This window comes from Cyclopterus lumpus, chromosome 1, assembly GCF_009769545.1.
Source record: "Cyclopterus lumpus isolate fCycLum1 chromosome 1, fCycLum1.pri, whole genome shotgun sequence".
NCBI classification, from domain to species: domain Eukaryota; kingdom Metazoa; phylum Chordata; class Actinopteri; order Perciformes; family Cyclopteridae; genus Cyclopterus; species Cyclopterus lumpus.
The window spans coordinates 5,661,207-5,676,398 of record NC_046966.1 but is presented as its reverse complement, the minus strand read 5'-3'; the positions used below and the strand labels follow the sequence as shown (position 1 = coordinate 5,676,398).

Genomic DNA, 15,192 nt, shown 5'->3' with positions numbered 1-15,192 from the left:
CGAACAACGGAGGGAGAGATCTCAGAAACGTTGTGATCTCTCGTGTTTACACAACAGCGAAATAAACGCAATTTATTTGTTTGTGCAAATCTGTAAAGGCCTATCGGATGAGATGAACACAGGAGCTAGACAGGCTGCTACTTTTTATTTATTATAATAGCCCTATTATTTTATTTATAAAACGCTATCCTTTGCCCCAAAATGATTTGGTGTTATTATCGTTGTTTTATATAATTAAATGTACGCAATTATTTTAAGAAATTATATATATATATATATATATATTTTTTTTAAACTTTTCTTCTTTTTTGTGTTCTTCATTTCGTGCAAACATTATCTTATATTTTGTCAAAAGAAAAGAGAAAAAATAAAAACCAAACAGCCACTCAAAAATGTTAATAAAGAGGTTGTGTTTTGCTTTTTGATTGCACACAATTGAATCAGGTTTTATTCCAAACATATTTTAAAACTGTACAGTACATTCAGAAACAGATATGCATATGGTGGCCTGTTTGCACGCTTACACCATCATCACATCATTAAAACATTTTTTTTTAAATGGCACATTTGTACATCATGTGGGTTTATTCTCAGACTTGCAGGCAAGAAGATTCATCGAGACAGTCGGCCATCACAACATTACATAAATAAATTAGACGACACTTTTAGGATCCCGGTGGGGGAACTGGACAACTGAGAAACCGGGTAGCTGGGAACCAGTCCGTGCAGCGAGACGGGAGACACGAGCGAGCAGCCCGGAGGCAGAGAGGGCGCCGCGGCGCAGCGTCCCGGGCCGCAGCGCTCAACCGTGAGCCACGAGGGCGCGTCCTTGGAGAGGAGCGAGGTGAGTGCGGGTATGATGCTGCTTACAGGTGGGACGCCGGGACTGCTGTGCGAACTTAACCGACTCCTTAATCCCAGGTCGTGGTACAAACCGGGACCCTGGAGGGGGCAGTAGCTCATCCTGTGCGCTCCGAGGAGAGGGAACACGGGCACCGGGCCGCGCTCCTTCGCCCTGGAGTCCTTCAAAAAGAAATGTGGCCGCTTGAAGCGTTTCCTCCGGCGAAGAAAACTCCCGTTTTCAAACATGCCGGCTGACATCGGGTCCAGGGTCCAATAATTGCCCTTGCCGGGATTGCCGGGCTCCCGGGGCATTTTGACAAAGCAGTCGTTCAGGGACAAGTTGTGACGGATGGAGTTCTGCCACGCGGGGAACTTCTCCCGATAGTACGCGAAGCGCCGGCTGATGAAGTCGCAAATCTCGCTGAGGGCGAGTCTCTTCTTCGGGCTCTGAAGGATCGCCATGGTGATGAGAGCGATGTAGGAATACGGGGGCTTCGCCGAGAAGGCCACCCTCTCGGGACCCTCCTGCAGCCGCAGCGCAAAGTGTCCCTCCTCCCGCACGTCAGTGAAGGGCGAAGCGCGTCGCTCGACATCGGGAGTGCGCGTGTTTGTCAGTGAGAACTCTGCGTGGTCCACGTCCTCCCCGGCGCCCGTCTCCCTCATGACTTTGCGGTCCAAGGTCATGGTCCGAAGTGTGTCCGGTGGCACGGCGGCCCCAAACACATGCGCTGATCTAGCCAGAACGGGCGCAGATCCCCTACTCCCCTTTCATTGTCATCGGACTGCATCTTAAGACTGCTCTGGCCTCCCATTCTAAACCTTCTCCTCCTCCTCTTCCTCCTCCTCCTCCTCTTGCAAGCAGTCCGTCTTCATCAAACAGCGGGTGCAGATCTGACACACGGAGCTTTGCAGCCCAAAGGTTTAAACTATAGAGAGTTACTGAATATTGCAGAAGACATCACAACATATCCACTGATCTCAAACATCACAAAGTCACTTTTCTTACACAATTATCACGTAAACAGGATTTGCTTTGGACTGTCTTCTAGTCTTATTGTGGATCAGTTTAAATCCAGACTCTCAGCAGGGGGGAATTGGTCTTGCAGTCACTCCAAACATAGAACACACACACACACACACACACACAGACGTCAGAATAAGCAGCATTAACCAAATAAAATAGATAGATAAATGAATACAAATCGGAGAAACAAATGCAAAAACACAAATGCATGTACATCAATGCCAGCTTTAAAACAAGTTGAGAACATCATCATTGGTGAAGATCTGTCATCAATTGAGGGAGACTGATTATCAGCCAATTCAGTCCTGAATATTTAAAATAATAGGTAAAATCATGTCCCACTCCTTCCTCTATTAATCTCAATGTCTGAGTTTAAAAAGAAAAGCGAAACAAGGACTGAAAACAGACCAGCTGCATAACACTTCTTTTCAAATGTGCCAGTCTACATCTGATTTATTAATTTGTTTTACATCTATGTCTTTATTGTATTGCACTTCACCGGCTTGATCATTCATTAAGGTTTAGTGGGGTATTTAAGTGCATACAGCAGGTCTCTGGATTGAAATATGTTTAGCTCGATTCCAGCTTTTATGCTCTTGGCGTACACGGCGCTCATTTCCTTCGCCGTTGCTCGTTGCAGGATGGTCTGGCACGCGGTGACAGAGGCAACTCTGGCTGTGTTCACGTGAGATGAAGACGTAATCCGTTTGGAAATAATAGCTGCACTGTATCAATTCATGTGCGGCCACCCACTTGGCAAATGGGCCTCCACTGCAGGGAGGGCCGAAGGAACTGTGGGAAGTCTCATTAATGAACAATTCTTCCCTGAACCTCTCACGTTTAATGCTCTCAAACTATTTTATAATCATTGCACTTTTTCGCAGGGGATTTATATTGAGATAAATAACCAGGAAACAAATCGGATGTTTCATACAGAATTTAATACAGACCGAGCCCCTGCAACACACACACAAACACACACACAACACACAACACACACACAGACCATCTATTTACATTCTTATCACACAAAACAGCAATAATGAGGAAATCCGTGCACCAATTTAAACCGGCAGCAACCCAAATGAACCATAAAAACCCCCAAACAAACCACAATTAGAATCAATGACAAAAGACGACAAATAACTTAATTTAACGCATGCAAATCTATCTATCTATCCATAGAAATAGCAGACAGCCTTGCTGTCGAAAGGTCCTGAGAAGTGAATCGTTCTGCAGTTGATGACAGTGAACGCAGCACTGAGCTCAGGTTGCAGTTCGTGGTTCTGCGCAAAAATAACTTTCTGCTGCGGCCAAAGTAACGCTGGAGCTATTCAGATGAGAAAAACATTTTCCACTGAATGTGTCCACTTCTTATCCCTTCAGGATGCCATGAATGCAACAGGAACGCTTTATAAATCCTGTCACAGATGCTACAAACAGGTTTGAGCACAAATGGACCGATCAGTGCTGTAAACATTCAATTACAGGTCGTTTTTTTCAGAGGTCCTCAATTTTTGAAGTTTTTTTCTTCTTCTTTTTATGTTGTTCCCTGGTGTATACAGCATCTTAAGAGTGGCCATAGAGCCAACATGAAGTTAGTGCCATTTCCTGAGGTACAACAGTGTCACAGTGACACTAATTTAAATACTGAGTCAAGTAAGAAGCTGGTGCTGCTCCTCTATGTTTGCATTCCCGGTAGAGGACAAAGAAGTACGGGAGCAGAGAGTGTAGTCTTGGACTGTTGTGTGCAAATGCGTGTAGAGCTTTGTCACGTGTGGATGCAAAAGCCTTTGCTCCGAGTGTGTCTCTCTAGGCGTTGTGTTTCCGCTGAGCTGAGGTCAGCCTCACAAAGTTTCCACACTTGAGGCAGCACGAGTTGGAGTTGCCCTCTTTCCTGGGGATATGCCAGCATTTGACACAGCGCACTCTGTACTTCTTATACCTTCAAAAGTCAAGACAGAAAAAATACAGTAGCGATTAACCTCTTTTGTTAGTGCGTATTTTATCCATGACACGTATAATCACATGTATTATCTATGATAGAGAGCACATTTAAGATTGTGCACCTGGGATCAGTGGCACACAGATTCAGCATTGCATCGTTCCTCTTTTCAGAAGCAAATTTAACATTATATTATAAATTGTTTCATATAGTCTTCCTTGGATTCTTTGTTGCAAAATATGCTGCATGTATCTTATGTAAGCAGTAAAGTGTATTAAGGTTTTTACATTTACTTTGATACACTTCAACACTAAAGTAAAAATTAAGGAAAAAAAAATAAGGAACTGTAGGGAAGTAAAACATATTTGATTTCAGCTTTTCGCTAACGAAACACAGTGGTGACAATGAGCCAATAACAGCTGTTTAAGTGTTGTGCTTGAAAACAACAGTCCATTTCTGCATTTGTGGCTGTCTATGTCTCCTTGGTTACCTATTGAGTCGTTTCTAATCATTGGAATTATTGTTACGGATAACTGTTAATAGGCAGAATGAACTGAAACATATGTCAATATTTGGATACAGTTATACATATAATTATTCCTACGTTCTAGGTTATTACATTTTGGATGATATCATTTCTAATTAACTTGGATAATCAATCTTCATTAGGGACCTCAATGTTACAGCCAATATAGAAAATCAAACTGTGGAAAAAGTATATTTTCTGAATGTCTGCATAAAAGCTAAGACTCAATCCATTAAATTGAAATGTGGCTCTAGGGATCTAATAGATATGCCCTCGTACTTCATGGATGTTTTTAAAGCAGCCTTCAGTGTTACAATGAGCTACCTTATTCCACAGGCATTACAGAGTGGGGTCCCGTCCTCTGCATCCCTCCACATGGGGGTCTTCCTGGTGCAGCATGATGCACACACTTTACCCTCTTTTGAAACTGAAAGAAAAAATGTCCTATAGTTAGTGTTATGGTCAGTTTGAACTCTGTGTACATACAAATCGCTTTTCCAGCAACAGCTTCTATCAAAAATAAAGGCTTGTGTTGCAAACGTAGTTGCTGTAAATCGAGGCTGTATATCTGTATCGAGTCACAGAAGAGTCTTGGCTGGTCTCTAAAGGCTGGAGATACAAACGTGTTCAAAGCATATGTACATTTCCAATAGTGAGGGTTTGTTATATTAAAACAGTGTGAGCAAGGAGAGATGCTACATCCCTGAAATGGTGTGAAATGAAATACAGCGAGTCAAAGCATTGGCTGCACAGCTGTCAAAATGAAAAGTTTAAATTTATATTCTGTTTCTTGGTTTTAAGGGAAGTAGTTGATACTCATTGTCTTAGGATGTTAAATAATAGTTTCCCCAAATAAATGTGCACTAGCTGTCCTGAATGTCACGTCAAGTCACATGGTTTGATGTGGGGGCGCCCTCTAGTGGAGAAAAAGAACAGTACGCGCAAATACAAACTACCTGCTTATTTTTAAGTGTAATGTTATTGATGCATTCATTTTAATCACATTATATTAGAACATGTTTCTGAAAGTATAATAATTATACATTGATTTAATTAATGTATAATGATTTAGTTATTAATATATATGATGTTAAGTTTCATTATGTGAGTTTTCTTTTATCCTTTTTAATAAAATTGTTTCTTATCTGATTTGAGGGGCTTAGAGTGACAGTGTTGTGTGTCATACAGATTTTAAAACGTTATGAAACAAATGTGACTCTATACTGTGAATGAAATTGATTAATCTATATTTTATCAATGAAATTAGCCGTTTAAATTGCAGGGGCTCCACATTACTGCCTAGGGAGCCAGTAAATATATAAACTGACATCGGCTTCACAGACCAGCGCAGTGTTACTCACTCGAAACGCTGGATGTCAGGTAACTATCCTCATCAGAGCTGCTGGTTTTACTGGATTTCTGGGACGTCCGCTTTCTCAGCCTCGGCTTCCTCACACTCCTGCGGAGCTCCTTGCTGCAGCAGACACCAATTAACTAGCTGGCACTCAAGTATTCGTCAACATTTATCTAAATGCCCATGTAATGAATCCATCACTACCTGTAGTTTGAAGTTATGAGTAGCCGACACTGTTCCCTGTTGTCGTCCTGCAGCTCTCTGTCCATCCTGAACGTCACTCCCTGGAAGTCTGGGTCCTGGATATCCGCACTGCGCCTGGGATGAGGTTGTTTTCTTGGAGTCTTGGTTCTCCACCGCTGTGGAGATGGAGACGCAATTTCCCCGTTTTGTAGTGGCCTCTGTTGCGTTTTTGATGTGGCAGACGGTGAGGGGTTTGTACATTCTGGTTCTGATGATGCAATTTTGTCATCTCTTTTTGCGAGGGACTGACTCTTCTCTGTAGTGCCAAATAAAAGCGATGCTGATCGCGGAGGCAGGATGGGGTTCGGAGGGGGGAGCTGAGTGTCACACGGGGGCTGTGCAGTCAAAGCAAGGTTTGAATTGTGGTCCAGTGCTGGCATTGACAGAGCCACATTTGCATCTTTATTTGAATTAAAAGTCAGCTGGGCATCAAGGAATGCATAGGGGACGTGCGTTTGTGGAAAAAACTTTTCAGAGATGGATGCATGCAAAATATCTTGTTCAGAAGAGACCTTCTTACACTCCTGGTTACACTCACATTTTCTGTCAACATTGAGCAATGAAACATTTTCGGCCGCCTGTGACTGAACACAGCAGCCCACCTTGGAGTCGTTCACACGGCACTGTGGTTTATAACTTCTGGCTCTGCAGTTCCCTCTCACACCTTCCGCAAGACAGGCTGGGATTTCTTGCCTCTCGCAGATAAGAAGGGATGGTCTCAGAGTGCATTCAACGCTTACACCGCCGACTCCCTGATCCATTACATCTGTTGTGACAGTCGATGATTTGTCTATTGAATGGCCTAATGTTGTGGTAGATGATAGTAAACTTGGTTCTGATTCCACATCTCCTTGATAGAGGAGCCTCTCACACTGCAGATTGATCAGACTCAGTGCTTTCCAGGGGCTGTTGCATTTAGGATGCGGCTCAACCACAGTTGTGACCTTGCTGCTGTGACTCTCCTCCTTCACCCTTTTCATCCGTTTATAAGGTGACAAACTATACTGGCAGGAACCATTAGAGATTTTAAACAGATGTCCATCCTCTTCCTTTTTTTCGACTATGAGAGGAGCATGTCTAGAAGTCTCGTGTAGCCATGCGGAGGGCGGATTTGTGTCCAGGAAGCCGTGGTGAACGGGAGATGCCAGCTTGGAAACTTCTTGGAAAAGGTAGAAGAGCGCTGAGTGAGAAGCACCATGTTCAATCGTGCTCTGGTTTCCCTGGATGAAGGCAGCCTGTTTCCTAGGCCCTGTGCTCATGTTGCGGAGGCGCCTGTTGCATAAAAACAAACAACTTTTATGAACAGTAGTTCCCAACCTGGAGGGGGGGGGGGGGGGGTTCTCAGGGGTTGTTTAGCAAGGTGGAAAATAATAAAATAAATGATGACATAAATAAAATTTAAAAAAAGTTATCTTGCCCCACAGAATTGTTTATTTTAATTTTTATATTTCTGATATTTTTCTAATCATTGCTTTGTTGTGGTGTATTGTTTCACCGCTTCCGGTTACTAAATGTCTTTCAAATAAATTGTTGAATTCAATTGAACCGCCCACCATAGGACACGTGAGGAGAAGCGGCCAGTAAATATTGCTTCGTATTTAGACGTCTCAAGTGTCAAAGGCTAGGAACCGCTATTCTAGAGGGACGGGGATTTAAAACATGGGCACAACGTGAGACTATTACAACACTTTGTACTATAAGGACGGCCACATCTCCTACAGCTGAGCTAATTACACGAGCTACTGGTGTTGGCAAACACCACCGTGAACGCAGAGAAGCTAGTCGTACTGCACTGTCTAACATGTTTGTTTTACAAACTGAAAGTGATGTCGGCTTATTAAAAACATGAACACTTTTCTTGAAATGTGTAATTAGGCTCACATTATTAGCCTAAGACCCGACATGGGCTAACGGGAATCGGCTAACGTCACTGTCACCTTGTTATTTAAAAGCCTAACAAGGCCGAGCTGTCATTTTTTTTTTTTCCCCTTGAAAATATGACGTGCCACGAAGCCGTCTGACTGGAGAAATATGTATTATTTTTTTTTATCAAGTTGTAACTTATCCGTAACTCACCGGAAGAAGTGTAACAAAGCGCCGCGCGGCAGTTCGAACGCGTTCTAGAGAACTAATGTAGCGCTTTCGTTCCATCGTCACTTTCGCGGTTTTCGCAGAGTTCGACTGTCGCGAGCGCAGAGGCGGATGGGATGGACACACGTGGGATGGACACACGTGGGATGGACACACGTCAGTACTGACAAGCTGGGAAACTATGACTGTACATTCATGTGATTTCATTCTCTCATAGCTGCATCGGACGGCTATTAGTTCACGGAGGCCTCCATGTTTTCGGACTACAAAAAAAACAAAACAAAATCTAGTGTGTCAGTCAGTGGACTCCATTTTTAGCGAATGATCTGATTTAATGTATTAACTGGGCACTCTGAAGCATGCAGTCTGCTGGCTTACAGTCGGACCGGCCTGTAAGTCCAACGATTGCATGTTCTGATGCATTAACTATGATCTAACAACTGGCAGTATGCTCGTCTTTATCTATTGTTGACCTGTCATGGCCTCTGTGGCGAACCGCCTCTTTCACAGTTGGGGCCTGAACACAACAGGTACAACATGTGGTCACCGTCCACCCAGATCGGCCGTGCACTGCCGTCGATGCTCACCTTGGATCCGCGAATTGATCATCGACTAATTGTCGAAGTACGCCGACTTTACTTGGGAGCTGACGCCGCTGGTGCCGGTCGCTATGACCGGGGGCGTGTTTCGGACCAGGAGTTGTCACGCGGGTGTTTTTGGTTTACTAGATTACACCAGCTGGGGAATAAAAGTCTTGTGCGCGAGCAGCTCCAGTTTCACTTGGTCGATGCTAATGTTTCAGATACTTTCTTAAAGCCGCCCGCTAATTATGCAGTTAGCTTCGATTGTTTGAGTGCAATGGAGACATAATTAGTGTCCCCCTTTGAGTCCGTGTCGCGTTTGAGGTTGCTGGTTAATGAGGGCAGTGTAAAAAGAAATAATTACGTTTAAAAACATTTTATTGCACAACTTCACATTTGTCATTTCCAACGCATGTTATACACAGTTGACTTAAGGACAAGTACAGTAGACTTTACCAAGTAAAGGGTAGATGTGGTATACTCATTCCGTGGTAACGTTAAGCCCACCAGCTCCATTCTGCTCTGGATCAAAGCGCACCTGAAGCTGAGAGGAAGTGCTTTCAAATGCTTTTTCCATCTGCCACTCGAAAGACAATTTGCCTACAAATGTTTTGCAGTGTTCATGTGAGTGAGTGAAATGTTTAGTTTGTGTCTTTTTGTTACTTTAAATTCGAGTTTACTTTGTGAGCCGACTCTTTCAGCATCAAGCGACGCTCGTCTTGTGATAAATGGCTTCTTCTTCCTCTGAATGTGGCTTCAGTATGATGCAGAGAACAAAACATATTTTAGAGGCCTATGACTTGGGGCTACATTTTAGTCAGTCTGTACATATTGATAAGCCAGCAACAACACAGGTAAATATAAATGGAACTAAATGCATATCATATCCAACAAGTGAATCAAGAGCGTAAATGACTGAGGACACCTTGTAATACTTGTGCGTATACGAGCTCTAACGAGGAATGTTCCATTGAACGGCACAAAGATGACCTTTGTTGAATATTGCTCTGCAATGTAGAAGACAGACGTGATACGTGTCTTGAATTGTCTAATGTTTTAGCAAAGCAGTTTGGGGGATTGAATGGTGTCTCGTTGCTGGCCTGAGGACACTCTGCATAAATAAATATATCGTCTGTTAAACGACAGTTTTTATGTTTTCATTGATTTCACCTTTAGTGAGACTCAAATATTGTCTGACTCTGCTCGATGTCACCTGCAGGCATGTGCGGTGGATGGTAAACTGGGAATTGTCAGTCCGGAAGAAGTCTTGGGAGTTGCTGCGGACCTTTTACTATCCTAGCCGTGCATTTCCCTGTGGTCACCCACCCCTCTCTCACTCAACCAGCACGCACGGCGTCACCTCCCCCCCTCGTGTTTTTTCTCCAACTCTCTGCACCCACTCCTCTTCTCAGTGAGGTTTTGGCACATGGCCGTCCACGTAGAAGTTCCTGGTGACTTTGGGCAAGGTGAGCTCAATGCCTTCGAGCTCCGGCTTGAGAATGATCTGGCATCCCAGCCGGGAGTTCTCCTGAAGCATGGGCGCCATGTCCAGCATGTCATCCTCCCTGAGAACGCCAAGATATGCGTCACACATTTGCAGCGATCTCCCTCTAAACCTGTCTGCGGTTAAGTAAGCCATCATGTGTAGCAGACCTACCTCTCATCAGGCTCTGCCAGCTTGTCGAAATGGGAGGAGTTCACATAGACGTGACACGTTGAGCAGGCCAGCGAGGCCTCACACGATCCTAAACGAAAGAGACGCACAAAGAATGAGCAATAAACATCTTAGTCGCGCTTCAATTCAATATTTAACTGCAAGCGCTCACCTTCCAGTTCGATTCCATGCCTCTGAGCCAGATACATGACATTATCTCCCACTTTGGCCTTCACCGGAATCCTCTGGCCTGACCGATCTACATACACCACGTTCACCCTAAAACAGCAGCGGGTTAAAAAATAAACAATTCAGCCCCCTCCAAAAAAAATCATACATTTGAGTTCATCTGGCAATGTTTTGAAGAAGTTTAATCCACCATTATACCCTTTTACTGCTTACAAAATAAAGACAGTAGAGGAACGACGTGTACGGGAAACTGGTTGAATTAGGTCAGTATTCATCAGTGTCACAAGAAGAAGAAAAACTAAAACACAGACTTCTTGTGACGTTTACTTTGGATCCAATGAGCTTAATGAGAAGCCATAATTAAAGAGCACAAACCTTTTCCCACTATCCCAAATCCTCTCGTCAATAAAACAGTGCAGAGCCCGACCGGTTTTACGGGGCTAGTCTTTCGATATTAAACGCACATTAAATAATATTAGTATTTTGTGAATGCACTGCATTTACAAAGCATTTTTCATCCTCAGCAGGACAAAGTCCCACTATAGTTCAGGGTCACCGCTGAAGGTCACTGACAGGTGGACAAGAGAAGCCGGGAATAAAAAAACGCAAGCCCTGTTAATGGATGACCCACACATTTTGTATGAAGAATTAAATGTTGCACTACAAACTGTACTAATGTGTACCCTCAAAATAATACTTTCTGGGGGGAAATGTGTCTTGAGGGCAACACCTGCATTCTAGCAGGCTGCTGGTTTACAGTAGCTCTGGTTCAGTGACGGTCCATGTTTAGGATGTGGTCCAGACATTTATTTTTATAAATTGCACATTTAGCATGACTCAGCAATTAAGGTATCTTTCAATGTGGACTAAATGTAGCCTCCACCGACTTGAACTTCACAGTGTCGATGCTTTTAAGTACAACGTGTGCCTCGATTAACACCAACTGAGAACACCGTATTAATTCACAATAACAACAATGTTTAAAAAGTCCCCAGTACACTTACACATCGTCAGGGTCCTCTGCATTGGAGCGGCCCTCCTCGCCGTGGTACAGACCTTTAAAAACAAACAGCAGCGGGACTGTGAGTGTTTCTGGGGAAAGAGGTGACATCAGGGTGGATGTTTCACTTGTTGCGCGTCACAACCCCATCTGGGTATGTTGATGTCAAGTTACACAAGTGCTATTAAGCGGACTTTCGACCCTGACCGCTGATATCAGTCGACCACCTGCCACCCAAACTCCACTGGCCTACACAAGCCTACAAACTTGAATGGGAAAAAATAGTTACTTTTTCAGGCGTATTGTACACAAACAGTCGGAGGACTGAATGGGGCTAAACGTGTTAGCAAACTGCACCACTCACCTTTACTCGTCTGCAAGTGTCGATTTATGGTCCGAAAGCTATCAAATGAGCCCCTCCTTTGTAAATTACTCACGCCGCTGACACAGCCGTTTGACCGGTGAAAGGGACAGTTGCTGCAGTCCGGTAACGCTCGAGAAAGCCTCAAAGTCAGCCCCATGCTCGACCGGACAGCCGCGGCCGCCATGTTTCTGTTTTGGTCACGAGAACGAAGATGGCCAATGGGAAAAGAGCGCTGTTGTTTGGGCTGTCGTCGCTGCTGTCATACACTGCTCCGACAGCAGAGGGCGCTGCTGCTTCACGGACAGGTGTGTGAATAGTGGCTGAAGACGTCAGACCCTGAACACTTACTTACTTTATGTTGTAGCTGGTTATTATGGGGCTCATCTTAACGGCTTTGTGTACAGGTTCATGTTCTACATTTTATTCCACTGCATTAATCTGACAGCTTTAGTTAGTGGTTACTTTTTACACACAAAACCTGACATTAGCATGACATTGGTGCTACTGTACTTTCCACTTGCATCTCAGACCAGGCTAAGCCTGTTAAAGATCAAAAGAATCAAAATACAACATGTTATATTTCCACAAAGTCTCATTCACTGTTCAGCTCCATACTCGCCAAAATCACACGTTCTGCCATGTTTATGTGTGCTGTAGAGGAAGAAGAAGTTTGATAAGAAATCAAATGCAGGCTGGCAAAACTGTTTTGTATGTCTGAAACCACTGGCGTGTGAAGACAGAGAAGTGATGTTATGACTGGAGGCGGGTGAAGCGCTCACACACTCTGTTTTCTCTCTCTTTCTCTACCTCCCTGCCCTTGACATCCACTTGGAGAGAAGTAATCCTCAAAAAGAAAAACGAAGCTACTAAATTTATAATCTCTCGACAGAGTAGTAAATCTCCCACTGAGGAGCACTGTGTTGATATCTGAGAAGTGATTTATAAACGCTGGTGCGCTATAATATAATAGCACTATATATTTTGTGTCGTTTCTTATCTTTCCTTCAGTGACTCATAATGATCTGTGCTTTGGGAGAAAACCACTCTTAAAGTGGGGTTTAAGATGCATACTATAACCCCGCATCTGGATTCAGAGGTTCTTTCCATGGTAATAAAGAGTAAATGGGGCACTCTCAGGTCTAGTTTTTTATTTTATAGGGAGTGCTGGGAGTCAACTCACTGGCATACAGATTATTACACTTTATATACTCCAAATCCACATAATGAAACACTTTTAGACTTTCATATATGTACTCTCTCTTAAACACACACACACACATACACACCTGCGCAGGATGAGTGTCAAGGGACAGTTACCTGTGTGTCTGCAAAGTCTGTGAATTTAGAGCACTTCGTATATCATCGGGCCCTCCAGTCCTGGGACCATGCAGGTGTGTGTGTGTGTGTGTGTCTGTGTGTGTGTGTGTGCATGTGTGTGTACAGGGGTGTGGTGGGTGGAGGTTGTTTAACGCTTGACTTGGATATGAAGTGGCCCCTAGCTGTTCCTTCAGATTACACTCCCCCTCACTCCCTTAAGACTAGGCAGTACAATAACTCACACAACCCCACGTACACACTCGTACTTCCTTAAAGCCACTCCCACTAAAGTACTTTAGTTCTGAAGGAAAGGCATACAAATGTAAAACACACACAGTTAAACTACGTCGCTCATCCGGAGGCCAGCAGCAACAGCCTGTGAGGACTTTTCAGCAGTTGTATGTGAATCTCCCCAGAGTACGCCATGTATGTATGTATACACTTTATGTATCCAAGGACAGATACAACATGGAAAAATACAACTTTTCCCAGCAGTCCCCTGGGTGCCATGCAATCCCACCAGCGGGCCCATTGTTATTTTTAGTTATGGAACTTTTCCTACCTTTGCCGATTACAAAGACAGAACTGAACCTTTTCACAGATACGCCTTGTTGACGATGAACGTGGGCAATATCGTTCATTTTGGGGCAAACACACAAACACACAGTGAGGCTGCAGTGAAGAGGGGAGACCTGAAGAATGAAAACTTAAAGAAACTCCCTGTTAATCTGAAAACTGGAAGAGAGGTCTGTGTTTTACCCCCTGATATGGAAGTTAGCTATTAGCTACATCTGGTACAAAGCGTTTTCTCTCCTTTTGAGATTAATGTCTTTTTGTACATGGTCCCTGATGTAAATTAAATTAAATTGATTTCCAGGTGTTGGAAATGGGCTATGAGGCCAAGAAGTTGGTAGAATTTTATGAATTTGTACAAAGTCCAAACATGTTGGAGTTGCATACGTTTTTCCGAGTGTGTCGATATGTGTGACAAATGCCTCCTGCATGGTTACTGTCTGGCTGCGTGTTTTAGTTCCCCTTTTTTAATATTGTTTCTGGCTTTACTGTAAGTACATCATCAGTTATGATGATCTATATTTGGCCACCGGGTTGAATGACAGCAGCTGTTTCATTTGATTTCACTTTGTTTACTGCCCACTAAGCTCAGAGTTAGATGGATGTCAGATAGGCAGGTTTTGAACCCTGTGCAACTATTCATCTCCTCTTAGGATTTTGTAATTAGATACTTTCCCTACTTGCTCTACTGTAATATATGTTATCACTTTTAACGAAGGGATTCTTTTAATTCTATTAATTCTACCTCATTTCCATACTCTCTATTCATTCTCTTTGTAATTTGTGACAATTTAAAAGATAAGAAGAAGTTAAATAAACAAATAAAAACACCATTCTAACTTCTATACCTGTATTCATATCTCTGGCAAGACTCCGTACTAACTACATACTAAGACAATTTATGTTGGTTTAAAAAGAATTGTAAAAATCTTTTTGGTTTGCCTTCTCTCCTTAATTAAAGTGAAACCTCACCACTATAGCGCTCAGTCATAGTCATAGTTAGTTATTTACGCTTCTTTTTTCAGGACAAAACTGGGCTTTTTTTTGTCTTTTGTGCTTTGGTGATTAGGGGGAAAAAAATAAACAATGTAGCCAACACAGATACACATTATTACAACCGTAATCTAAAGCAAATCAAACATAACATTTATGGAAACATGTCACTCAGAACTGTAAATCAAACTTTCCTACAAGTGTAGAGATACAGAATCACTGAACAACTACGAGGCTTTCTGCCCAAAATAACAACATTAATATTAAAACATTCAATACAAATTGCTGCATACACGGCTTCATATTTTACTGGCTTTATGAGCATTGTACAATATATTGTTAGTTAGCGCTAACAGTTTTTCAATCTAACATCAAAGTAAATATAAAAAGATAATAGGTGACGTCCATGTTTCAATCTTATTTCTCTGCCATATTTTAAGAATCCTTCATTTTTACCCAAGTTCACTGAAAGCAGCAATGCAGGTGTGAACTGAG

The 15,192-nt window shown here is 43.0% G+C and overlaps 3 protein-coding genes across 4 annotated transcripts; all 3 read right to left on the bottom strand.

The window, feature by feature from the left end:
• Nucleotides 1-639: 639 nt before the first annotated feature.
• On the bottom strand, nucleotides 640-1,527 carry LOC117739359 (forkhead box protein D3-like). The gene has a single exon (XM_034545719.1). The coding sequence runs from the start codon at nucleotides 1,525-1,527 to the stop codon at nucleotides 640-642; it is 888 nt and encodes a 295-aa protein (XP_034401610.1).
• A 1,325-nt stretch (nucleotides 1,528-2,852) lies between these two features.
• Nucleotides 2,853-7,198, bottom strand: zglp1 (zinc finger GATA like protein 1). Its single transcript, XM_034538814.1, has 4 exons — nucleotides 5,897-7,198; nucleotides 5,700-5,812; nucleotides 4,663-4,765; nucleotides 2,853-3,812 (listed from the first exon to the last, which is right to left on the bottom strand). The coding sequence occupies exons 1-4, from the start codon at nucleotides 7,192-7,194 to the stop codon at nucleotides 3,680-3,682; spliced, it is 1,647 nt and encodes a 548-aa protein (XP_034394705.1). The 5' UTR covers nucleotides 7,195-7,198; the 3' UTR covers nucleotides 2,853-3,679.
• A 1,769-nt stretch (nucleotides 7,199-8,967) lies between these two features.
• Nucleotides 8,968-12,016, bottom strand: fdx2 (ferredoxin 2). Of its 2 annotated transcripts, none has more exons than XM_034545358.1 (5): nucleotides 11,815-12,016; nucleotides 11,455-11,542; nucleotides 10,434-10,540; nucleotides 10,265-10,352; nucleotides 8,968-10,172 (listed from the first exon to the last, which is right to left on the bottom strand). In XM_034545358.1, exons 1-5 carry the CDS (start codon nucleotides 11,996-11,998, stop codon nucleotides 10,016-10,018), a joined length of 624 nt encoding a protein of 207 aa, XP_034401249.1. In that variant the 5' UTR covers nucleotides 11,999-12,016; the 3' UTR covers nucleotides 8,968-10,015. The 2 variants fall into 2 exon arrangements, with proteins under 2 accessions (XP_034401249.1, XP_034401257.1); XM_034545366.1 differs by having other exon boundaries at nucleotides 11,455-11,506.
• Nucleotides 12,017-15,192: the final 3,176 nt, after the last annotated feature.

Coding starts and splice junctions, on each gene's coding strand:
- LOC117739359 (XM_034545719.1), bottom strand. CDS start 1,527: ATGACCTTGGACCGCAAAGTCATGAGGGAGACGGGCGCCGGGGAGGAC.
- zglp1 (XM_034538814.1), bottom strand. CDS start 7,194: ATGAGCACAGGGCCTAGGAAACAGGCTGCCTTCATCCAGGGAAACCAG. Junction 4,766..5,699: donor CCTGACATCCAGCGTTTCGA/GTGAGTAACACT, acceptor TTTTTCTTTCAG/TTTCAAAAGAGGGTAAAGTG. Junction 3,813..4,662: donor TGTAATGCCTGTGGAATAAG/GTAGCTCATTGT, acceptor TGACTTTTGAAG/GTATAAGAAGTACAGAGTGC.
- fdx2 (XM_034545358.1), bottom strand. CDS start 11,998: ATGGCGGCCGCGGCTGTCCGGTCGAGCATGGGGCTGACTTTGAGGCTT. Junction 11,543..11,814: donor ACACTTGCAGACGAGTAAAG/GTGAGTGGTGCA, acceptor CTCTTTCCCCAG/AAACACTCACAGTCCCGCTG. Junction 10,353..10,433: donor GCATGGAATCGAACTGGAAG/GTGAGCGCTTGC, acceptor TCTTTCGTTTAG/GATCGTGTGAGGCCTCGCTG.